The following is a 22,847-nucleotide window of genomic DNA, read 5'->3' as shown; positions in this document are numbered from 1 at the left end:
GGTGGGAAGCCTGCTTCTCTCTCTCTCCCACTTACCCTGCTTGTGTTCCCTCTCTGGCTGTCTCTCTCTGTCAAATGGATGGGTAAAATCTTTAAAAAAAAAAAAAAAAAAAAGCAACACAAGAATAACGACAGCACAAAGCAAGGACATGGCATGGCACGACGCAGTCTGCAGTCATGTTCCAACAGAGTAGAGTGCTTCAAGACAGCAAGTCTGAAGGGAGAAATCACTGTGGAGGGAATTTCTTCAGGAGGTAGGACCCGGGTCTTAAGATGATGTAAGGTCAGACAGCGGGAGAGGAAAGAAGGCCAGTTCCCCGGGAAAGTGGTGCTCAGAGAGATGTCCAGAAGGCTCACAGGTTAGTCTGGACCACGGCCAACCACATAAGGGAAGCCTGATGGTGGGACAAGCCAGCATGCAGCCTCCCAAGCTCCCGCTGATAAGAGTGTCTAAGGCATTCCGGGGCACTAAAAATGACCCAGATATAATGGCAGATGGAGAAATCTGCACGCATAAGAACCCCTCCCAGAAACCACTCCCTGGGATGGAAACAGGGCTTTGTTCCACCTCCTGAGATGGACAGTGAGACCCCAAAGGGCCTCCCGGAGTCAACACAAAAGGTCACCAAACAGTCTTCTAAAGGGAGGGGTGGCTGCTCACAACAGGTTCATGTTCGAGTTCAGAGCTGCTTTATTCAGACAGAGTGGGGAGGCCAAGGGCAACATCAGCGTGCCTCCCCCATGCATGACCCTTTTCCCAGAAGGCCTCCCTTCCCCAAAACTGATAAACAGATACCTGAACAAAAATGGACTTGCAGGCCAAATTATTAGCCTGGCTGGAACACCCACATGTCTCGGTCAGTCCTGCAGATAATATCTGCCTTGGTTTAACTCTTTACTGCTGATTAAAATACTTTTACATGTGTTAGATTATGTGATTTTCACAACAGCCATGACATAAGCATTAGGCCTCTCTATTTTTTTTAAGTTTTTATTTATTCATTTATTTAAGTAATCTCTACACCCAACATGGGGCTTAAACTCATGACGCCGAGAACAAGAGTCGCTTGCTCTTTTGACTGAGCCAGCCAGGCACCCCTAAGCCCCTTGCTTTAAAAATGAAGATCCTGAGAGTCAGAGAGGGTGAGGGACTTATTCAAGGTGATTAGCAAGTTGCAGACCCAGGTTTTGAACCAGGATGTCTGTCCAGTGGTCTGTCTGCTGGATCACTACTGCAATCATCAGAATACTTTATAACGTTCTTTACAGGGACAGAGAGCTTTTACAGCAGTCCTGGGCAGTACACAGACACACACTAACACACATAGACAGACACACAGACACACACACACAAGCACTCATACATATGTACTCTCTTTTCCTAAAAGTAAAGTAATAATAGTAACAATACTGAGTGCACCGATCTTCCCTCCTCTGGCTATGGACTTGGTCTCAGCATATGCGTAAGTTAAACGAGTACCTATTATTTAGATGACTCCTAAAGACATGCAAGTCAAGTGTAGAATGTACACACTGGTCTGTGTATAACTCATTGCTTACAAGGGCCTTGCATTTGTGCTCAATTATCTGCCCATTTCCATTTCTGAGACACATGAAGCAGCCTCTTTCCTTCATATCTATCTTAGGTCAGGACTTGTTTTCAGGAAGTGGCTATTTCCCAGGCAGATGTAAAAATCACAGGGCTTGGAAAAAAAACTTCCCCCTCAAATCAACCATTTTCCCCATTTTTAGGCAAAGCAAAAGCAGCTGTATCAGATGGATGGGCATATATACTTTATTTTAAAAACCCCCAACTCCCATTTTCTCAGAGCCCTTCTCTCAAATCCATAGGTCACACAAATTAAATCAGCCCATCAACCAGGTGTCAATTAGTCTTGCACAGTGGGGAGAAAGTTCTACACAGAAACGGAGACCGAGACAAAAATCAAAGCTAAATGTAGTGAGAACTGAGCAAGCCACCTCTCAGCTCAGAGGCAGAGGGCCTGTCATCTCGCCCACGAAGTAAAGATCACAAACTCCCCCACCAGCCTCAGGGAGGCTTTGTTTTTTTTCTTTCTCATAACACACAATTTTACCAAAAGATCTTACTGAAAATAAGGTCATATACTTAATCCATAAAGCAATCGGCTCACCTAATTTTAATCACCCCTCTTTCTAAGAGAATTTATATAATCAGGCCACACTACACAAATGGAATTAAAATACATTTTTTCACCTTTTTTTCTTAGTACGGAAACTCAAAGGAAAACTTCATATACCACTCGTCTTGCTGAAAACCACAGGAATAAAGTGATTCATTTCTAGTTAAACCAAGTACTTCAACCACATACCCTTAAACCTTAATCTTAAACATATCCATGAAGTATGATTTTTGAGAGCTTTCCTTCTTCCTTATTCCCTCAGGAAATCTCCAATAATATAGCATAAGCTCCTCCTAAGTGCAGGCTCTCAGTGATGTCCTGAGTTGATACCAAACACATACAGAAATACTCTCTTACAGTAACCTTTTAAAAATGGCTTTTATTCCCCACTCTTACTGGAACTTGTAAAAAATTTTAGTTAAGCTCCACACTGGAAATTCCCATTAGGTAACCTAGGGTGTGGGTGCTTTTGAATTTCCTCCTAATTTAAAAAAAAAAAAAAAAAAAGCTTAGGATCAGGACATCAGGTGAATATGGGAAAATACATATTTTGATACAGGTGTAAGTAAATACACACTTTCTCTTTGTTTCAAGATCCTTTACTCAATACAAATCCCCTAAAACCAAATTCTTACGTTGAATCTAAATTTAGTGTGAAAACTGGGCTTTGTGCTACTTAGACCAGAGCTCAACACATCCTGTCAAATACCCAGTCAAGGGGAAACTGAGCCAGTGCTGAGACGCCTCAAAATAATCATTCTTTGTTCACCTAGAAACTGAACGACTTTGCACTCAGAGTCACAGCTCCCACAGTGGTGGAAGTACACTCTGGATCCAGATAGCCATATTAGACTCTTAATCGTTTATTTGTTAAAAATTTAACATGGTAAACGAAACCAAAGCAACCACTAACACCAACGGGGTAATTAAATCCCTGGCTGGAGGAAGTTTCAAAATCCAAACCCGACAGCAACATCTGGCAAGCATGCTACCAATACTTGCTCAGGTTACTCTGAAAATTCAGAAAGAAAGTATTAAGATTTTAAAAGCCTACTAATTAGTTTGTATCTGCTTAAATCACATAGAAGATCTAACACCAGATGCAAATATATCTTAGCTTTTGCCTCATCTCGGAACGGCAAAAGCTGACAAGAGTTACTGCAGACAATTAAATCTGTTCCTGTCCAGGGCTCTTGATCAATACCCTTTACAACATAATCTAACACTGAAATTGCCTATCCTAGCCCCTTGGATTAGGTGGTTTATTTCTGGACCCCAGCCCGTGCTGGGTTAGTAACTCTTTTCTCTATAATTTGCACATCTCTTGGAAGGGAGAGGGAGCCTCCCGATTCAAACTGCATTTGTTTACCGCCCACTGCCCTCAATATTATGCATTCCCACCACCCAGTAGCATGCGCTTCCGGCACCCCTTGTACCTGCCAAGTTCCTCGCCGGTGTCGTAGTAATCATCCACGTTTTCCTGCCTGAACACAGTCATGATAAACTGTCACGCCTCACCAAAGCCCAGGCACTTCAGCTCCGCTTCCCACACCATCACCACCGCTCCTGCGCCTCCTTGGGCCCCTCATGCATCAGTCTCCAGTCCTTTAAAATAATAGCAACAATAATAGTAAAATGACAACTCGAAAAGGAAGAAGTCCTCCCCAGCTAAGAGCCGCTCGCCGAGGACCCCCTCTCCCCAGCTGCCCCTCCCCGCCGGGTGGAGAGGCGCACCCTTTGTTAAACCCGCGCCAGGGACGTCCCCAGCCCCGCATCGCCCGCGCGCGCGTGGAGCTGAGCACAACCGCACCCCAAGGTCCGCGTCCCCGAAAGCACCGCGCTCCGCGCGGATCAGAACCGGCTCCGGAAGTGACTGGCCTCCCCGCCTCCCCTTCCTCCACACACACCCCCACCCAGCTCCCCACCTCCGGGGGCGCCGCGGAAGAATGAAGCCCTCGCCCGGGCGGAACGCGCCTCGCTGGAAGCATCCCCCTCCAGTCTGCGGCGGCACGGCGACCCCGCGCCACCTCTCGGCGCCCGCACTCCCCGGCCAGCGCGGCCACCGCGGCCACCCCCTCCCCTCCCCCGAGCCAGGCAGTCCCCAGAGGCACATTCCTGGCGACTCCCGCTCCGTTACCCGGCCGACCCGGCGTACGGCCGCCCGGGGGAGCAGGGGAGGAAAGGGAGCGGCCGAGGGAGGCGCGGCCGCCCGCTCCCCGTCTCCGCGCCCCGACACAAAGCGCCCGGCCCGGCCCGCGCCACCTGTTCCCACCCGGCCCGCGGGGCAGAGGGAGCCTCCTCGCTGCGACCCCACTTCTCCCCGCAGTCCAGCCGCCCCCGCCTCGGCCTTCCCGGTTGCCCTGGGCGCTGCCCGGGCAAACCCCGCCGCGCCGCCGCCGCGAAAGCAAAAGCAGGCGGCGGGGCCCGGGAGGAGCCGGGGAGCGCGCGCGGCCACTCACCCGGGCGCCCGGGAGCTGCCCGGGTCCCTCCGGAGCTGTCGGAGGCCGACCGTGGGCGCCAGCGCCGGAGACGAGCGGGGCGGCGGCGGGCGCGCGGGGAGGGGGCGAATGGGGGGGCGCGGATCCCACGCGTCCGCCCCGGCGTCGGCTCGGTGGGGCTCTTCCCCTCCGGCTCGGGAGCAGCCCCTCGGCTCCTCGCCGCCTTCCTGGAGGAGGGCGGCCGGCAGGCGGCCAATGGGGACCCCGCGGGCGGGCTGGCGGCACGGCCCACCCACCTCCGAGCTGCCCGGCCCGGCCGGCGCTGCGGGTTCTGCGCCGCGCTGAGTGCTCCTCCCCGCTCGGCGCTCCCGGCTCGCTGGCGCGCTCTACCGCGCACACCCCCGCACACACCCACTCACCCACACCCACCCTGGAGCCGAGGGAGCGCAGCCGCGCGCGTCGTGGGCGCCCCACCTGTGCACGCCGCTCGGCTGCCCCCTTCGGCCGCGTTCCAGAGAAATGCGATTCCTTCGTCCCCAAATGTGTATTGAGCGCCCGGCGTGTGCCAGGCACGGTGCTCGGCACCGGGAACTTGGAGACCAAAATAGATTTTTAAAATTCCCTGCCCTCGTGAAACTTACATTCTGGTGGAGAAGCTAGAAAAGAAATATGTAAGCAAATGAATAAGACCATTTTAGAAGAAATCAGGTCTATGGAGACAGTAACACAGAAGAACGGGATAGAGAAGGGCAGGGAGGGAGTGGGTCGCATTACTTGCCTTTCCTCTCCAGAATAGGTGTTTTGAGCTGAGATCTGAAAGATAAGAAGGTATGCAAAAGAGAAGAAAAGATTGAGGTCTCAGAGGACCAATGAGCAACAGAAAGGAAGGGTTTATGTGTGCTCTTCAATAAGTATTGGCTATTGATGACTTGAAACGTGGATAGTCTCCAAGTGTTCTAGAAGTGTGAAATGCACATCGAATTCCAAGACTTGGTATAGAAATAAGAATGAGGGGCGCCTGGGTGGCTCAGTCGTTAAGCCTCTGCCTTCGGCTCAGGTCATGATCCCAGGGTCCTGGCATCAAGCCCCGCATAGGGCTCCCTGCTCCACAGGAAGCCTGCTTCTCCCTCTCCCACTCCCCCTCCCTTGTATTCTCGCTCTCCCTGTGTCTCTCTCTGTCAAATAAATAAATAAAATCTTTAAAAAAAAAAATTCTTAGAAATAAGAATGAAAAGTATCTCGTGAATATTTTTGTAATAACTACATGTTCAGATGATAGCATTTTGGATATACTGAGTTAAATAAAATCTATTATTAAAATTAATTTCACCTTTTACTTTTTAAAATGCAGCTACTAGAAAATATAACAATACCTTTGGGGCTTGCATTATGTCTCTGAAGAGTGTGCTGGTCTACACAGAGACCCCATACCTCCTGGAGACTCTTTATCCACTTTCTCTTCTTCTTATCCCGTGCTCCCACCAATGCTTTGGGTCTGCGAAACAGAAAGGATGGTTTCCCATAGGGACTCCTGGGGATCCCCAAACAGAAAAGTTCCTACAGGGAAATCTGCCTTACTGCTTAGAATTGTAGGCACTATGTGAGCCCTCTGAGATTTCAGAGTTATATCACTATTCAAATAACCCAGATTTTCTAAAATGAGGTTTAAACTCATTTTGGGTCAACAGAAGTTTCAACTGTAGAAATTTTGACCTACTGCCAAAAAAAAAAAGAATGCCCCTCAGAGCTTATATCAGACTGTCCTCTTTTTTTTTTTAAGATTTTATTTATTATATTTATTTTAGACATAGAGAGAGAGAGGGCACACACACACAAGAGCAGGGGAGGGGCAGAGGGGGAAGGGGAGGGATTGAAAATCTCCAGCAGACTCATTGCTGAGCAGGAGCCCAAGGTGTGGCTCAACCTCACCACCCTGAAATTATGACCTGAGCCAAAACCAAGAGTGGGATGCTTGACCAACTGAGCCACCCAGGTGCCCCTCAGACCATCCGCTTAAAGAACATTTCATTTAGTGGCCCAAAGGAAGGGCAAATGTTCATGATGATAGAAGTAAGGGAAGGTTCCAAATTAGGAGATACTACCAACCTAAGTGGTGGGTTTGAGAATTAATACCAAAGGATCTTGAGAGGTGAGAAATACAGTCAAAAAATAACAACAAAAGAAAAGGTGACTCATCTGGGGGAAATGAAAATGAATACATCTGTTGGGGGGAAAATTTAAAAACAGATGTTTGGGAGAAACTTGGAAAGTGCTCATGGACGACCGCTTTCCGGCTAATATTTTTCCTGCAAAATAAATGTAAGTGTGTTTTCCAAGGCAATGAGGATTGGCTCTGTTTGGGGGCTAGCATGTCTTGCCTACCATGTTCCACGTGCTAATCACATGACATTTTCTGGGATCCTGGGAAGTGCATGAAGGTGGGTGTCACAAAATTGGATCTAATATTGGTGGAACCATTTAAGGGCTGAACAACCTTGGATGTGTTCCTTACACTCCAAGCTTCATGTCTGCATTAATTTAGGCAAGCATTTTAGAGGAGGAAAATGTGGTAGTTAAAAAAAAATGGCCAAAAATTCAATCAAGAAGTGGAGTCTAATTTTTCTCCCCATGACCATGAGCTGGCCCTAATGCTTCGCTTCTCAGAAAATGTGGCGGAAATGACACAGCATAACGTCCTTCCAAGGCTAGGTCATAAGGCCTTTAGGAGCTTCTGCCTCACCCTCTCCTTCTCTGTAACTCGCTCTGGCTCTCTCTCCCGCTACTCTCTCACTCCCTCTGCCTTCAGCTGCCATGGTTACCCTGGGGCTGCCATGTGGAGAGACCATGTGGAGAGACCACAGAAAGAAAGAAGCCCAAGGAAGCCAGCTGTTCCAGCCCCATGCCCCACCCCCACCCCCACCCCACCCCCACCCCCACCCTCAGCTACTCGTGTTTTCACAGCCCAGGCTCTGGGAGCAGCATCAATGATTGTTACTGTTTTAAGTCATTCTTTTGGGGTGGTTTGTTACAGAGCAATACATAACTTATCAGAGAGTTAGGAAGAAAATAAGAAAAGTCTTAACATGTACCAGATGCCAGGTAGACTAAATTATTCTCTTGTTTAATCTTCAAAGAACTCTGTACATTAGCTGTCTCACTTTTTTTTTTTTTTTTGCTTTATACTTAACCTTAATGTCATCACCTGCAAAATGGGGACAATAACAGACCCTTGAATATTCCTCAGACTTGCTGGGAGAACAGAGAGAGACACTGCATGAAATAGGGCTTTGTACATTATAAAATACATCAGGGTGTTGGAGCAAGAAGGGCTCCAAGAGGCATCTCTCAGATGGAAGGCAGCAATACAGTAATCCTCAAATCATGAGATTTAAGCTGGAAAGGACGTCTGTGAAAATAAATGATTATGAATATGGACAATGGATTATGATAATCATGATGCCAGCATTTAAAACGGACTCAGATATAGAAGTTAGAACATTATTTCATATCTGTATTAGGGTAAAATAACTACTGATATAAAGCCCAACAAAACTTAGAGTTCTAACAAATTAAAAGTTTATTTCTTACTCTCAGCACCGAGGTTTGTAGGAGCTAGAGAGGTAGACAGAGGGCTACCCCCCGCCACCCATAGTCACTCAGGGAGCCAAGTTTCTGCCCTCTGATGGATCCATGTTCTCTCAGTGCATGCGAGGTTCTTCTTGATCCTTCTCTTCTACTGGCTGATAAGAGAGAATCCAGAGAAGACTACACTGGAAGCTTATTAAGGGGGTCGTCAGGTTTGAAGTCTAAGGCCTAACCATTTGGTGGCAAGATATTCTAAGACATATCAGAGTGGACCACATTAGCTCAGTTCACCTTCCAATTACTTTTTAATAACAAGTCTTTGGCTTTTATCAAGGGCTTTTTTTTTTTTTAATTTTAATTCCAGTGTAGTTAACATACAGTGTTATGTAAGGCTCAGACGTACAGGGGCTTATATTTTATTTTTTTAAAGATTTTATTTATTTATTTGCCAGAGAGAGAGAGAGAGAGCACAAGCAGGGGAAGCAGCAGGCAGAGGGAGAAGCAGCATCCCCACTGAGCAAGAAGCCAGATGTGTCACAGGACTCGATCCCAGGACCCTGGGATCATGACCTGAGCCAAAGGCAGATGCTTAACTGACTGAGCCACCCAGGCATCCCTTAAATTTTTTTAAAAGATTTATTTATTTGGGAGAGAGAGAGCGTGCACACGTGAGCATGAGCAGAGGAAGAGGCAGAGGGAGAGGGGGAGACTCTCAGGTAGACTCCAATGCCCAGCACAGATCCCAATTTGGTGCACAATCCCATGACTCTGGGATCATGACCAGAGCCGAAACCAAGAGTTGGATGCTCAACCAAGTGAGCCACCCACGCACCCCCAAGGGGCTTATATTTTTAAACTGCCCTGTGAAAAATGTTTCTGTACCTGTGGCTTCCCTTGGAGGGATTGCCCATTATGCAGCCGAGTATCTCTTATGTAGGAAGTCACATGACTGCACCCAATCCCTCCCAGTACTGAGCACTAAGATAACTCATCTCTTTTTTTGTGAGACAATGAAAATCGTAAAGCTCATTCTGTTTTCCATTTTCCCTGGATTCCAAAAAGCATGTGGCAGTCTCAGAAAGTATAGTCCTCTAAGTAATGTCCAATTCACCATATTCTCTGAGTCAATCAATAAGCATGTGTTTTCTAGTATATATTAGATACTGAGGATGCAGAGATGAAAGAAACATTCTTTATCCTCAAGTAACTCAGTCTAATGAGGGAGCCCAATGAACAATGAAGACTGTTCCATTACAGTGTGACTGTGCTAGATATAATCCATTCACTCCTCTAGAGCCAGTCTCGACCCTTCTCCAACCTTACAGGTTGGCAGGCTGGGCTGTGAGATTATTTTCACTCATTTCCTTGTCCTCTTCCTGCTGGTTGGTTTGGCCAGTGGGGAACCCTGGTATGAGGTCAAGAAGGAGGGAAGAGAATGAAGCCAGGAGAGTTACTTTCCTGTTTTCCTCACAGAAAGGTTGCCTTGGTCACTGTCAAACAAAGGTCTACTGCTCTTCATCAGATAACCTCTTCCACATGATTTTCTCTGTCCAGGCTGTTGGTAACCAGTCTCTCACCTTGTCTGTTTGGACCTAGAATTGGTGCCAGATCAACTGTTACTAACCTGGGTTCCTACCCCATCCCTTATGGTTGTCCTGCACCCCTCCCACACCTCTCTGAATCATCCTAATTAGAGTGTGCCATTTCCTTCCTTTGGGACCTTGATTGCTAGTGTAAGGAGAGCGGAATCTCAGACTGCTGTGAAAACACAAAGCGAGGGCACTTAATTCAGATAAAGGCCAAAGGTGGAGGGTGATGATAGGGGTGAGCCTGGGGTTTTAGGGAAATTTCCTAGAGGAGCTGACATCCTAATAGAACTTGAAAAAAAGATTAAGAATTGGCAGAATAAAATGGTGGGTAATGGGGTGGTGGATTGGGGGGCGCCACGGGTGGGAGAGAAGGGCATCGAGACAGAGGAAAATAGTGAGGGTAAAATCAGAGATGTGAGGTAGATAATGGATCATTCAGTTCTAAGCAATAAACTTCAGGCAGTGAAATGGCAAAAAGTAAGAGCAGAGAAAGGGTCTTTTCCACCATGCCCAGGACCTAGATAAGAGCAGAGAGGTAAACCAAGGTAGATTTTGACAGCCTTGTCCATTATGTCATTAATTTGGCACATGCTCAGAGATGGTGGGTAGAGAACAACAACAAGATACTTTAAGGAGGTAGAAATCACAGGACTTTGTACTTGAGGAAAAGGACAGAATCAGGGCGATATCCAAGCTTTTGGTTAAGTGATTAGAAAAATATTGCTGCTATGTAGGCTGAAATACAGGTGCACAAGTTGCATGGGGAAGAGAAGATGAGGCCAGTCTTAGAGATATGAAGCTTGAGGTGTCCTGGGCATCTAGATGATATCCAGGTGAGATGGGCACCCGTGGGATAGACAGGCTGATTCTGGTGTACACCAGGGGAGCCAGCACATGAAGTAGATGGAAACAGGATACAGGACTAGAAAGAGCACTTGGAGCAGAACTCTTGGGAACAGAAACTATCAACCCAAGCAAATACAGAGGGGTAAGTATGCTTGGTCAGTAGCTATAAATTGCCAACTAACCTGATGAGCAGCTATGGGTTTTACTTGTGTTTCTTGGGGCCAGAACGGGCACCACCAGTGGGGAGTGAATTAAGACCTCATGAATCCTGAGTGCCTTACACGCCTGTGTATATCTAGTACACCATGAATATTTGCTGTCTTCTTGGTCTAATAGGTTACTAACTTCCTTATCTATGCTAATACATCTTGTGAATTTCATCCATCTCATTTATTTTCTTGTTTTCTATAAGAGTTGAATATGCACAAACAAAATACCAAATGCAGGTTACACACGTCCTTCCTGTGAGTTATTCGAAGCACCTTTCTGACCCCTTTTCCCACCATTGCTCCAGACTCACCTTTTTTTGTAGTGCGTGGGTATAAAAATTAGGGCTTCACAGTGCCTCCCTGGCCCTCTGAGCTGGAGTACGTGACCTCAGATTTAAGAGCCCATAGCATGGATTTTGCCTACTTCTCTACCCCTCTCTACCCCTCTGATTTCCCCTCTGACTCAGCTTCTTTCCAATTTTCATTTATTGTACCCTGAGGTATTGAATGCATTTCTGACTCCCATCAAATCCTTTGTGAAGACAAGTAGGGTGTACATAAATGCATGCAAATCACTGACCAGTATCTGAAAGGCCACAGGACATTATAAACATCTGGGACTACAAAGTTTACTCTTGCCCTTAGCCTGATTTCTTTTGTGCCTGGCCCAATTTCTTCTAGGTTCTGACACTACCTGAAGCAAAGGTTGGTAACACTGACAACACTTATAAAACTCATGGCCCAGAATGTCAGTCAGGTCCCTAACTAAAGGCACACAGGGCTGCCTCTACACAGCATACACTTAACTCACTTGATTATTGTATGCAAATGTGGAATTTGTGGGACAAGTATCCTTCTTTCCCCATAGAAGTTACCCACTGGTGGGTTTTAGTGTAGTTAGCTACCAGATTCTACATTTCCCTATTGAGAATGCGTGGCTGTAATTGGAAAGAAGAGTAGAACATTCAAAGGAGTTTCTCCTTTGTCAAACAAATTCAAAGCAAGACTAAAAAAAAAAAAAAAAACACCAAAAGCCATCCAGAAAGAAACACTCAAGATTATTCATCCATTAGAACTGGATGTACCAATCATGATTGCAGATAAAATCTGAACTTATAGCCACATCGATTTAGTGAATGTAGTTATCTTCTATTGCTTCTAATTTTTTTTTCCTCTGCTGGTGACTAATAAACCTCTTTAAAGCCATCATACTTAATACCATTGATTTCTATTTATTTTTCCTTTCAGAAAAATTATGGTAAAAAATGTTTTTCAGTCAGTATCAAAATTCATCTTTTCGGGGGCAGATAGGTATTAAATATTACAGAAGATTCAAAATCAATGAAGGAAGGCCTCTGGGTTTCTTGGCATGGTTTCATGAAATACAAGTCCCATTACTCAAGTCAGTGAAGTGATTTACAGCCTTATTCACAGCAGTTTGGTAGGATTTATAGAAACATCGCTTTTTTAAAAAGACAAACTTGTCATAAATCATTCCAGAAGGTTCTGTCAGTTTGAAGATTTGCAAATAGAGCAACAATCTTTGACCCATTCAATGCTGTATTCTCCCACCAAGAACTTAAAATTTATACACCTATAAAATTGGTGTTTTCTGCTTGTGTACACTTAGTGAGTCTAAATTTACTCTTTTTTAAAAAACTATATAAGAGTAATGGGTGTAATTTAATTTGCTGCTTAAATATTTCTACAATTTTCTCTCAATTTTAAGAAATTTTGAGAAGACGAAAATTTCTGAGAAAATACCCTTCAAGAACACTAGACTGGGTTTATAACATCTTAGAAATCCAGGATTACTTCTCATAGTCTAATGCTCATCATTAACTTAATTATTTATTGCATGATGAGAATAATGGTCAGACAGACCCTGGGATTGATGATTTAGAAGGAGCCACATATTACATTTCTTTAGAATTCTCTTAAGGAAAGGATCTACTTGGCTTTTCTGTTATTTCCTGCTGGTTTCCTAGAAGAAACCCCTGAATGGAACTTTCCAACACAATCAGTAAAAATAGTCCCTAACCAAGGTTACCCAAAAAAGGCACAGTAGTTGAAAATGCATTTCCCACCTCTCCTGCATGCCCCCCCCCCACTCCCTTCAGTCTACCTCACCCTTTTAAGGTTTAAACAACATAGATCCCCCATCCTATCCTAAATTTTTGCATAGGTGATTAATTTTTCAAATATTAACTAAAGAGATTCTTCCGCATATTAAAAAAATTACATTTTAATTGACTTAAATATGTCTTAAGTGACTCTAACATGTCTTTTAAATGGTTTTTGATTAGGTACTTGATTATAAGCTGCATTTATATAACCTTTTAAAATATTTGTAGGCTCTGGGGCACCTGGATGGCTCAGTCAGCTAAGCATCCGACTCATGGTTTCAGCTCAGGCCACATCTCATGGGCTGTGAGACTGAGCCCTGTGTGGGGCTCCATGCTGAGCTTGGGATTCTCTCTGTCTCTCCACCCCTTCCTCTGCTTGCACGCGAGTGCTCTCTCTCTTAAATAAATAAATCTTTAAATAATAAAATAAAATACTTATAGGCCCCTTGAGTGTTAGAAGTCCATGTTTTATGTCTTTTAGAATATCTCAAAGAGCTAGTACTAGAAAAGCATGGTAGTAGGCACATGGTAGCACACAGTGAATATTTTCTCTTGGATTGATTGCCTTGTAGTATAATTAATTAGCTACAATAATATTCAGATATGCAGACAGTGTTTGCTTTTAACCAAAATGCATTCCAGGGAACTGGAACATCATGCAGCCCAGGGTAAAACAGCACTTTTCCACGGGAAGAGCAGGATAATTGGAGGTTGTCTTCCTGACCAAGGGCTTGGCATGAAATAAATTGTGGCAGTAAACAAAACTATGTTATAAAAACCAAGACTCAGCAACTATAACTCTGAAAATACAAAACAGTAAAATTCTGCTCCAAGCCTAATAAAATGGGCATAAATGCAGGGCACACATCCACCAGTACTCCACCCTGATAGGTAGGTGTGCATGTGTGCGTGGGCATGTATTCAATATCACATAAACTACACTGTTATAGTACGATAAATTCTAGATAAAATTGTATGTGAGTAAAATAAGCATTAAACAGTTCATCACCAATAATTGTGTGGAAGGGACAGTAAGAGTCTAAAGGACTTCTGAGGAATAATTGACAAGAGGCAGGTTACCAATATCTGTCTGAGAAGGTTTGAGCTGATTCCCCTTTCTCTCTTAGAGAAGTTCCTAGGGTGCCTGGGTGGCTCAGTCGGTTAAGTGGCTGCCTCTTAATTTCAGCTCAAGTCATGATCTCAGGGTCTTAGGATCAAGCCCCGCATCGAGCTCTACACTCAGCAGGGAATCTGCTTGAGAATTCTCTCTCCCTTTCCCTCTGCTCCTCCCCAACTCACCCGCTCCCTCTCTCTCTCTCAAATAAATAAATAAATCTTTTTTTTAAAAAGTTTCTTAATGCAACAAGAATCTTTGTAGTTCATCAGTGCTACTTCAAAGGATGGCATGAGGTCCTCAAAACATGTTATTTGTTGACACTGAGGGTTGCTGCACAGAGAAGTCTTTTTTTTAAGGATCTCAAATTTAACCCAAAATGTCTCCCTTCACTGTTTGCTGCTTCCTCCATTAATTTACAAGTGCTTTTTATTATGACATATAAGAAAAGTTCCCAGAAAAGAATAAGCAACAGCCTTTCCCAGTTCGTTGGAAAACTTTGAACTTAGAGTAGTTGTATGTATTCTCACAGTGTTGCCAAGCAAAGGTTACACCAAAATCCAACCAACTTGAGCTGTTCCCTCGGTCTCTAACAGAAGTCATGCAGTGAAGGCCGAAGGGCATTTGAACCTGGCAGCATATGGAATAAGGAACCCCAAAACCCTCTAGCGGTGAGCTTCCAGAAACACAAATAACGTATAACAAACATCATTTAAATGCACATCTGCACCCAAAAGAAAGGAAGGAAGACACAACCAAAGAAAAAAATTACAAAGATAAAAATGGATCTTGACAGCGCTAGGGACTGGTATCAGCTTCAGGAATATAAGGCACTGGATTTTTAATACCTAAGTGAGACAGGAGATGAGACTTTTGGCAATTCTGGATAAAACACTCTCCAAGAGTTCAAACCTTCAGTAAGAGATGGACTGGATAAAAATCCACCATTTACATGGGCCAGTGACAAAAAGTTGATCTGCCATAAAGTACATGAGAATTTGTAACCTCAGGCCTCCTTCTCAAATGGAATTGAATTTGAAACTGATACTTCATGTTGGTCCAGAGTCACCTATACCAGGAAAGTGGCCCTGTAACAGGTAAACTCCTCTGGAGGGACTTGCCCTTGTCCCACACCACGGAGAACACTGAAAACTGTAAAACCCTCGAGAAACCAAAGCAGCAAGACTCAAATCATTAGATTTAATAAATAACAGGGATAGCTTCCTTCCCGAGAACTTCAGATACCCGGGCAATTGAATAGAGGCTGTAAAACAAGAATATTTAAAATGATTAAGGACATTAACAAAGGAATCAAACTTAAATATGATCAAAGACAGAGGCACCTGGCTGACTCAGTCGGTAGAGCATGCAACTCTTGATCTCAGAGTTGTGAGTTCAAGCCCACCTTGGGCCCAGAGTATACTTTTAAAAAAAAGATCAGAGACACACATTGAGAAGGGTTGTTGGTGACAGGCAATATGGAATGCAAGGACTTCAACACAAGAAGAGATGAAACATGGGAAGTGTGTGTCTTATGTATGTTTGACTAAGTTGGATTTTTCTCCATTCTTGGAGTTCAGTCACATTTCTTTAATGTCTCTTATTTCAAGGTAAGAATGGGGTGGAAGTGTCACAATCCTTAAGGAGAAAACACAGATTTACATGATTAAAAAGTAGACTAGAAATCCTTATAGAATTTGTTAGTGATTGTAAATTCCTATTGGAACCATCTCTATGCCTTTGAACAACTCTGACATTTTTGCAACCATAAGGCATTTTTCTTTCATCATTTAAAAAACTTATATTTGGCCACATTTGAGTAGGTTGAACTTTAGGCTTCTATTTTTTTCCTCTCGAGATCAGTTGTGACATTGTTCCAATCTGTTCATCAGTCTTTCTGAGGGTTTCAGGATGTAGATAAGGATGCTTCCGTAAGGTAGAATAAGCACAAGAGCAGTTGAGCAGATCTGGGTTCTATCACTCACTGGGCCATTAAGACAGCCATATAATAACTCTCAACACCGATTTCTCCTTTTTTTTTTTTGTTTTGTTTTGAGTATTAGACAGGTAAAGTAGGAAAAAATGTGTGCAGAGCAGATTCCACTAGAATACAATGCCTGCCTGACTGGATTGCATTTTTTTAAAAATAGACTTTATTTTTTAGAGCATTTTAAGGTTCACAGCAACATTGCGACAAAGGTACAGAGATTTCCCTTATAGCCCCTGTCCTCACCACATGCGCAACTTCCCCTATTATCACCATCCTTCACCAAAGTGAAGTATATTTGTTACAGTCAATGAATCTATTGATATATCATTGTCACCCTAAGTCCATAGTTTGCATTAGGGTTCTTTCTTGGTGTTGTACGTTCTATGGATCTGGACAAATTTATGACATGTATCCACCATTATAATATCATACAAATGGTTTCACTGCCCTAAACATCCTCTGTGCTTCACCTATTCACCTTCCCACCCCCACAGCCTCTGGCAACCACTGATCATTTTACTGTCTCCACAGATTTGCCTTTTCTAGAATGTCATGAAGTTGGAATCCTACAGTACACAGCCTTTTCAGATTAGCGTCTTTTGCTTGGTAATATGCATTTAAGCTTCCTTCTTATCTCTTCATAGCTTCTTAATGCATTCTATTTTAGAGATGAATAATATTCTATTGTCTGGATATACAACAGTTTATTTATCCATTCATCTACTGAGGCTCATTTGGTTTCCTCCTCATTCTGGCGACTATGAATAAAGCTGCTGTAAACATCTACGTGCAGGTATCTATGTGGAGATCAGTTTTCCACAATGTGGGTAAATAGCACGGAGTACAGTTGCTCAATCTCATTTAGTTTTGTAAGAAACTGTCTTCTGAAGTAGCTGTACCCTTTCACATTCCCACCAGCGATGAACAAGAATTCCTGTCGCTCCACATCATCACCAGTAGTTGATGTTGTCAGTGTTTGGGGTTTAGGCCATTCTGATAGGTGTGCAGTGCCATCTCATTTTTTAATTTGCATTTCCCTGATGCCATACGATGTGGAACATCTCTTCATATGTTCACTTGCCATCCGTATGTCTTCTTTAGTGAGGTGTCTGTGAAGGTCTTCGGCCCATTTTAAAAATTGGATGGTTTGTTTGTTGTTGTTGTGGATTAGTATTTCCCAATCTGTGTCCCGTGGAGTTCAGTTCCTTGACATGTCTATTCTGTGAGAAAGAACATTCCATGGTCAGGTGAGCTTGGGGAATTTTAAAGTAAACAGAGCTAAACAGTTTCTCTGCAGCACAACTTCTCACACCTTTAATATTCTAATGTGTGGGGTGTGCTCCAAGTCAGGAATTTGGTAAGCCAGGTCTCCCTGAGTGATTGGACCCCCATTTTTGCTCAGGAACTTGAGAACATCGAGGAACACCAGATGCTGGCAAACTACTTTTTATATCATTCAGTTCCATTGTTTTGTATGTAGCCATATGGAGACATTTTTATTTATGTGTTATTTCTAAGTCAATTTAGGTGGATATAAATATAGGTTATGCCACTCTATCAAAATTATGACTGTACATACCAGAGTATTCCCAAATTTGGAAACTTTCTGTTAAGAATATTAACCGCCCCTTAAGTCCAGCTCATGTCTGGTTACCTCCATGAAACTTTCCCTGATGTTGATGGTCTACATTGATCTCTCTCTAAACTGCTTTGGCCCTTAAGTTTTATCTATGCAATTTACCTCCAAATATGTGTTCCCTTGATAGTCTTCATTATCCCATATTTGATGATCTCATCTCTCAGTAGTGTTCACTTCTTCAGGAATGTGCCTTATATTACTGCTGAGTGTCATACACGTGGCCTACACATGGATTTTAATTAAAACTGTCAAATAATTGTTTCTTTCCTAGTCCTTCCCTCCCTCCCTCCATCCCTTCCTTCCTTCCTTCCTTCCCCTTCTGATTAAATATATGTTAACTGAAAGCATCACGGTTCTATCTATTTTCCAAATGGATCACAGTAGTGTAAAATTAGATCAGCTAGCTTCTTATACGCATTACAAACTGTTTAAGCACACCGATGCACAGGTGTTCCTAAAGCGCAAACTTTACAACACCTTCAAATTATGCCTCACGGCCTTCCTTGCCAATGACCGATTGGCTGTATACCAGCCAAAAGAGCAGAGAAAAATTGATTTAATGACAACTAAATGCGTTGTATTTGGACAGCGGAATAAACCATTTTAAAATATGATCGCACAAGACAAACTTATATGCAGCATTGCAAATGTTTACTATGTCATGGCCTGCCCTTTGAGTGTTCTGTGATGTTCAATAGCATGAGCCAGGCAGATTTTTCTGTATTCCCATTACAATACAGCTATAACAAACCAGATATTTGTCAAAAATCTGTCATCAGGGAAACCCAGGCCTTTCCCTCTCCTAGCTAGCAGGAACTGTGAGTTCTGTACGAATGAGTAACTTAAGTACAAGCGCCACCAAAATACCTGAATTGGAAGTGATTCACATGATCGGAAAAAGCTCAATAATTGCTTTTATCAGGGATAACCACTGTTAAAAGGAATCATAAAATGTGCTAAACATCATTGAATTATACTCTGAAAACAAATGAATTTCAAATATGCTGTTAAAAAAAAAAAAGAATTGCACAATTTTATCCACAGTGTTATTGAGAGTACTGGTTTGATGTGACAGACCATACCGTCTTGCACTCAATTTAGAGGACAAACACCTTCTCAACGTCTGCTAGATAGGGCTGAATTAGTCATCAGAGAACAGACAGAATTAACATCCTCATCAATTGTTACTACAATGGTTTTGTTTAAAGTAATTGTTCACGATTTTATGTTGAAGGACAATTTCAAGTATAATGGCATGCAAGATACATTTTTAAAGAAAGCTTTCATCATCTTATTGAAAACACGATGTGTTTATCCTGGAGCAAGGCCATTAATTAAGTACCTAAAAATAGATAACGCGATGCTGCTGGGCAAGGACATTCCTCGATAGTTATAAGCGTGAAATACCTGAATAAAGCATTTGTTAATTGGCATTGAAGTGTTATGTTTCTCCTATTAAGATAATAAGGATGTGAACCTCAAAGACCCACTTGTGAGCAGCTAGCAATGGAAGTTTCCCATCAGTCCCTCAAGTTGTGTGTAGATAATTTTCATCATCCTGCCTTCCCTGCAGGTGTTCAAACCAGTCTATAGTGATGGGGATGTGGCTCACCCCTTATTTTTAATAGGCAACCTGATGAATTGCCTTTTACTTTATGCTTTGACCCCACAACAAGAGGACATGAGTAGGCATTCAGTTTCTGTTCTAACAACACCTCTTGAGGAGTCAACATTTGATCAGGAGTAGGACTGCTGAGATCTTCTCTTTCCCTGTTTTATGTTTTCTCCCACAAAATGCTTATTTCAGTCCTGCAGGCTGGACATGAAGGGAGACATCAGAGGGTTGTCGTGAGTGCCTGACGGCGCTGTGGCCGGTGTGGTTAAACATGAAAGTGGTGTCATCTTTGGGATGGTGACATGACTTGTCATCCTCACAGTTTAGATGAGTCTCCAAAGAGTGGGGATCCCATTTAACATTGTGAACAAAAGAAGGATGAAGAGAGGAAAGTCTACTAGAGGTGTCTTCCTGGACAAGTAGGGTCACTTGGCCAAGGAGATCTACAGTGGCTCAGCCACACGAGAACCACATGCTCCGGGGTGTTGCTCATACCTCCAGAAGCCTGAGAGAGGGAGTGAGGGGTGGGGGTGCATTCTGATCGGCTTTGATACAAGCATTTATCACATTCATTCACCGTGGTTTTTTTGTATAAACATTCTAGGGGCAGAACTAACTAGCAAAATGGGATCTCTCTCACACACAGAATTTTGTAAGATATAAAATATCCTGCATATGTAAAATATTATCAATTACTTATTTTTCCACCCCCCCCCCCAGATTTCTCCTGCCTTCCTGATCTCCTTAAAGCTGGTAAGACTGAGGTATACCCCTGTCACACCCCCACTCATGCCCTCACCCCCACCAGTCTCACCCCACTCCACACCCAATGTGTCAGAAATCACCTTGCACCCCTGGATTTAGCTGCATCCCCCCAAGCTATGAGTCTGTGGCCCAGACAATCCTACCAAGCTCCTAGGGACTTCTATGTGTTTCCTTATTACCTAGCTGGCCTAGGAGAGACGAAAGCAGGGCCGGGGACCCATGCCACACCTCTAGCCCCCCGATGGTGCCCTTCTGTCTGGGTGGGCCCCATCACAGGCCTGAGTCTAGTTGTGCGCTCTGTTGTGAAGCCTGGATTCATTTTCCAGGCCCCAGGTCCCCTGACCCCTCCCCCATGCCTTCTTTTGAGATGGAAGTTGTACCCTGACCTCTGTCTTGGGACAGCAGCCCTGGTGCCCTTGCCTTGTCTTGCAAAGCCCTGCCCCCGGGCAAGGAGCATGTTCGTGACCCTGGGATGGCACTGTGATGCACCCCGCAGTGGCTCCCTTCCAGCACTGAAGGACTGCTCTTCCCAGCTGCTGGGAGTGCTTCTGGCAGAAAACCTTCAGCTGTCAGCCCACTGGGGGACTTTTCTAGGCTACAGAGAGCCTCCTGGCCCTAGCTGGGGTGGACTGCATTCAGGGGCCCCTGGAGGTGGGCTACAAAGGCCCATTCCCTTTGCAAGAATTTGGGACAACCCTAAGCGTGTCACCCCAGCTTCAGACCTCCTGGAGGGGTTGTCTATGGCCTCTGGTCATCTTTTCCCTCTGCCAATCTTATCTCCTGCCCTTCCCTTCCTCAGATGTTGATCTTAAGAGCACCACTCACTGACCTCCTGCAGGCCAAGCTCCTCAGCTCAGGGCCCAGGGAAATGCAACCTGCCCCACCCCCTCCCGGGCCTCTGGGACTTCTCTAAGGACAACCTCCACTTCTCTGGCCCCATGCCTTCCAAGCCACTTGGATTCTTTTGCAAGGTTCTGGCCACCTTCTTTCCAAGTACTTCCCAACATGGGACTCGGTTCTGCAGCTTTACTTTTGTGGAAGAGGGTAAGTTTACTGAGGTTTCATGTAAAAGCTTCGAGAAGCTCTCCCCCTGCACCAAAGCACAAATGATAATATTCCTCTGCTGGAGAGGTCTTCATGCTGTATTACAGCTATTTTCTCTCCGTTCTTTTGCCCCAGTTTTCTTCCAGTTATACTTAGAATCCTCTGACTTTTCTGGAGCGACAAGATGACCCGGCTCTGTCGACTTTAAACCACTTCTGTTGGGGCGCCTGGGTGGCTCAGTCGTTAGGCGTCTGCCTTGGGCTCAGGTCATGATCCCAAGGTCCTGGGATGGAGTCCCGCATCGGGCTCCCTGCTCAGAGGGAAGTCTGCTTCTCCCTCTCCCACTCACCCTGCTTGTGTTCCCTCTCTCGCTGTGTCTCTCTCTGTCAAATAAATAAATAAAATCTTAAAAAAAAACCAAACAAACTTATAAACCACTTCTGTTCAGCCAGGCTGCTCTGGTTAATATGTATATTCTGGAGTTTAGGAGATACAAAATAAAATGCCATATGGAGAGACGGAATAAAATAGATTGCATAACAGCAAAACAGCACTGACCACAATTTTATCTTTCCTGTAATGATCCAAAAAGCACCGTGCAGCCTTGAAGAATTTATGAGCGTCTTTTATAGAAGTTCCAGTTGACAGAGATTTGGAGGTGCTGAGTTATCACTGCTCTAAAACCACATAGAAAGTGGACGTCCGGTACATTGCTGTTGTTGTCTCTGTGTTATACTTGAGACATTGTTTACCTGGATAAACGGTTCTAGTTTTACCAAAAATTGTTGTGAATCTGGGTAACCCCTCCATGACTTTAGACTCCTGTCGTCTCTTTGGTAAAAAGAGGGAATTAGGTGCGGTGTTGCTATGCACTCAAATTTGTGTCCCCCCCCAGATTCATATGTTGAACCCTAATGTCTACTGTGGTGGTATTGGGAGGTGCCTGGGTCATGAGTGGGATTAATGCCCTTATACAAGTTTCGAGAAAGCTCCTCTGTTCTGCCAAGTGAGGGCACAGCCAGAAGTTGGCACTCTAAAACCTGGAAGAGCGTTCTCACCATAACCCCACCATGCTGACACCCTGACCTTGGACTTCCAGCCTCCAGACCATGAGAAATAAATTCCTTTTGTTTATAAGCCCACCTTCTCCCAGTCTTGGTATTTTGTTAGAGCAGGCTGAACGGACTAAGGCAGGTGTCAAGCTCTGTTTCTATGATTTTTCATGAAATTTGCTACATTAAAGAAATGCTGTTTGGGTCCATAAGGTCCAGAGGTTTGTGCAAAGGGCCCCCCCCCCCGCCCAAAGTCTGCACCTTCCACGTTATATCATATTCTTAGGGGTAGATTCACTGCTCACCTTTTAGCTGGCCTCTCCCCTGAATGATGGACAAGGCCACCTACTTGATCACAGTATTTTCCTTTGGAATATTTGTGTTTATTTGTTCTGCCTCTGTAGAATGTGGTTTGAACTCCCAGAAAGGGAGAGTAAAACCAAAAAATATAACCTTATCATTTTTAGTGGGAGTTGTTTACACTGTTATGACCACAGATGGTCTCTGCAGTTTTGAATCTCAGGCCCATCCCTGTGTAAACATGGGCAGAAGACAGGAGTCCTCCATGCCTCAGATTTCTCCTTCGACAAATGGGGACAACTATTAGCATCTAACTAATGGGGTGAATGAGAGTCTTAAAGGTATGGATGGCCCCTAGTCAGGCTTAATAAATG

General features: G+C 44.3%; 1 protein-coding gene across 7 annotated transcripts in view; it reads right to left on the bottom strand.

Moving 5' to 3' along the window:
* Nucleotides 1-5,145, bottom strand: part of DAPK1 (death associated protein kinase 1) — a 176,882-nt gene extending 171,737 nt beyond the window's left edge. Inside the window, exons 1-2 of one of the 7 annotated variants that reach the window (XM_032392944.1) lie at nt 5,074-5,145; nt 3,598-3,766 (exon numbers count right to left, since the gene is read on the bottom strand). In XM_032392944.1, coding sequence (XP_032248835.1) covers nt 3,598-3,659 — 62 coding nt within the window. In that variant the 5' untranslated portion in view covers nt 3,660-3,766; nt 5,074-5,145. The other 6 variants (XM_032392941.1, XM_032392939.1, XM_032392946.1 and 3 more) reach the window with 6 other exon arrangements.
* Between the last annotated feature and the right edge of the window lie 17,702 nt (nt 5,146-22,847).

Source organism: Phoca vitulina, unplaced genomic scaffold (assembly GCF_004348235.1).
Source record: "Phoca vitulina isolate PV1807 unplaced genomic scaffold, GSC_HSeal_1.0 scaffold70, whole genome shotgun sequence".
In the NCBI taxonomy this organism is placed as follows: domain Eukaryota; kingdom Metazoa; phylum Chordata; class Mammalia; order Carnivora; family Phocidae; genus Phoca; species Phoca vitulina.
This window is presented reverse-complemented; position numbering and strand designations above follow the sequence as displayed.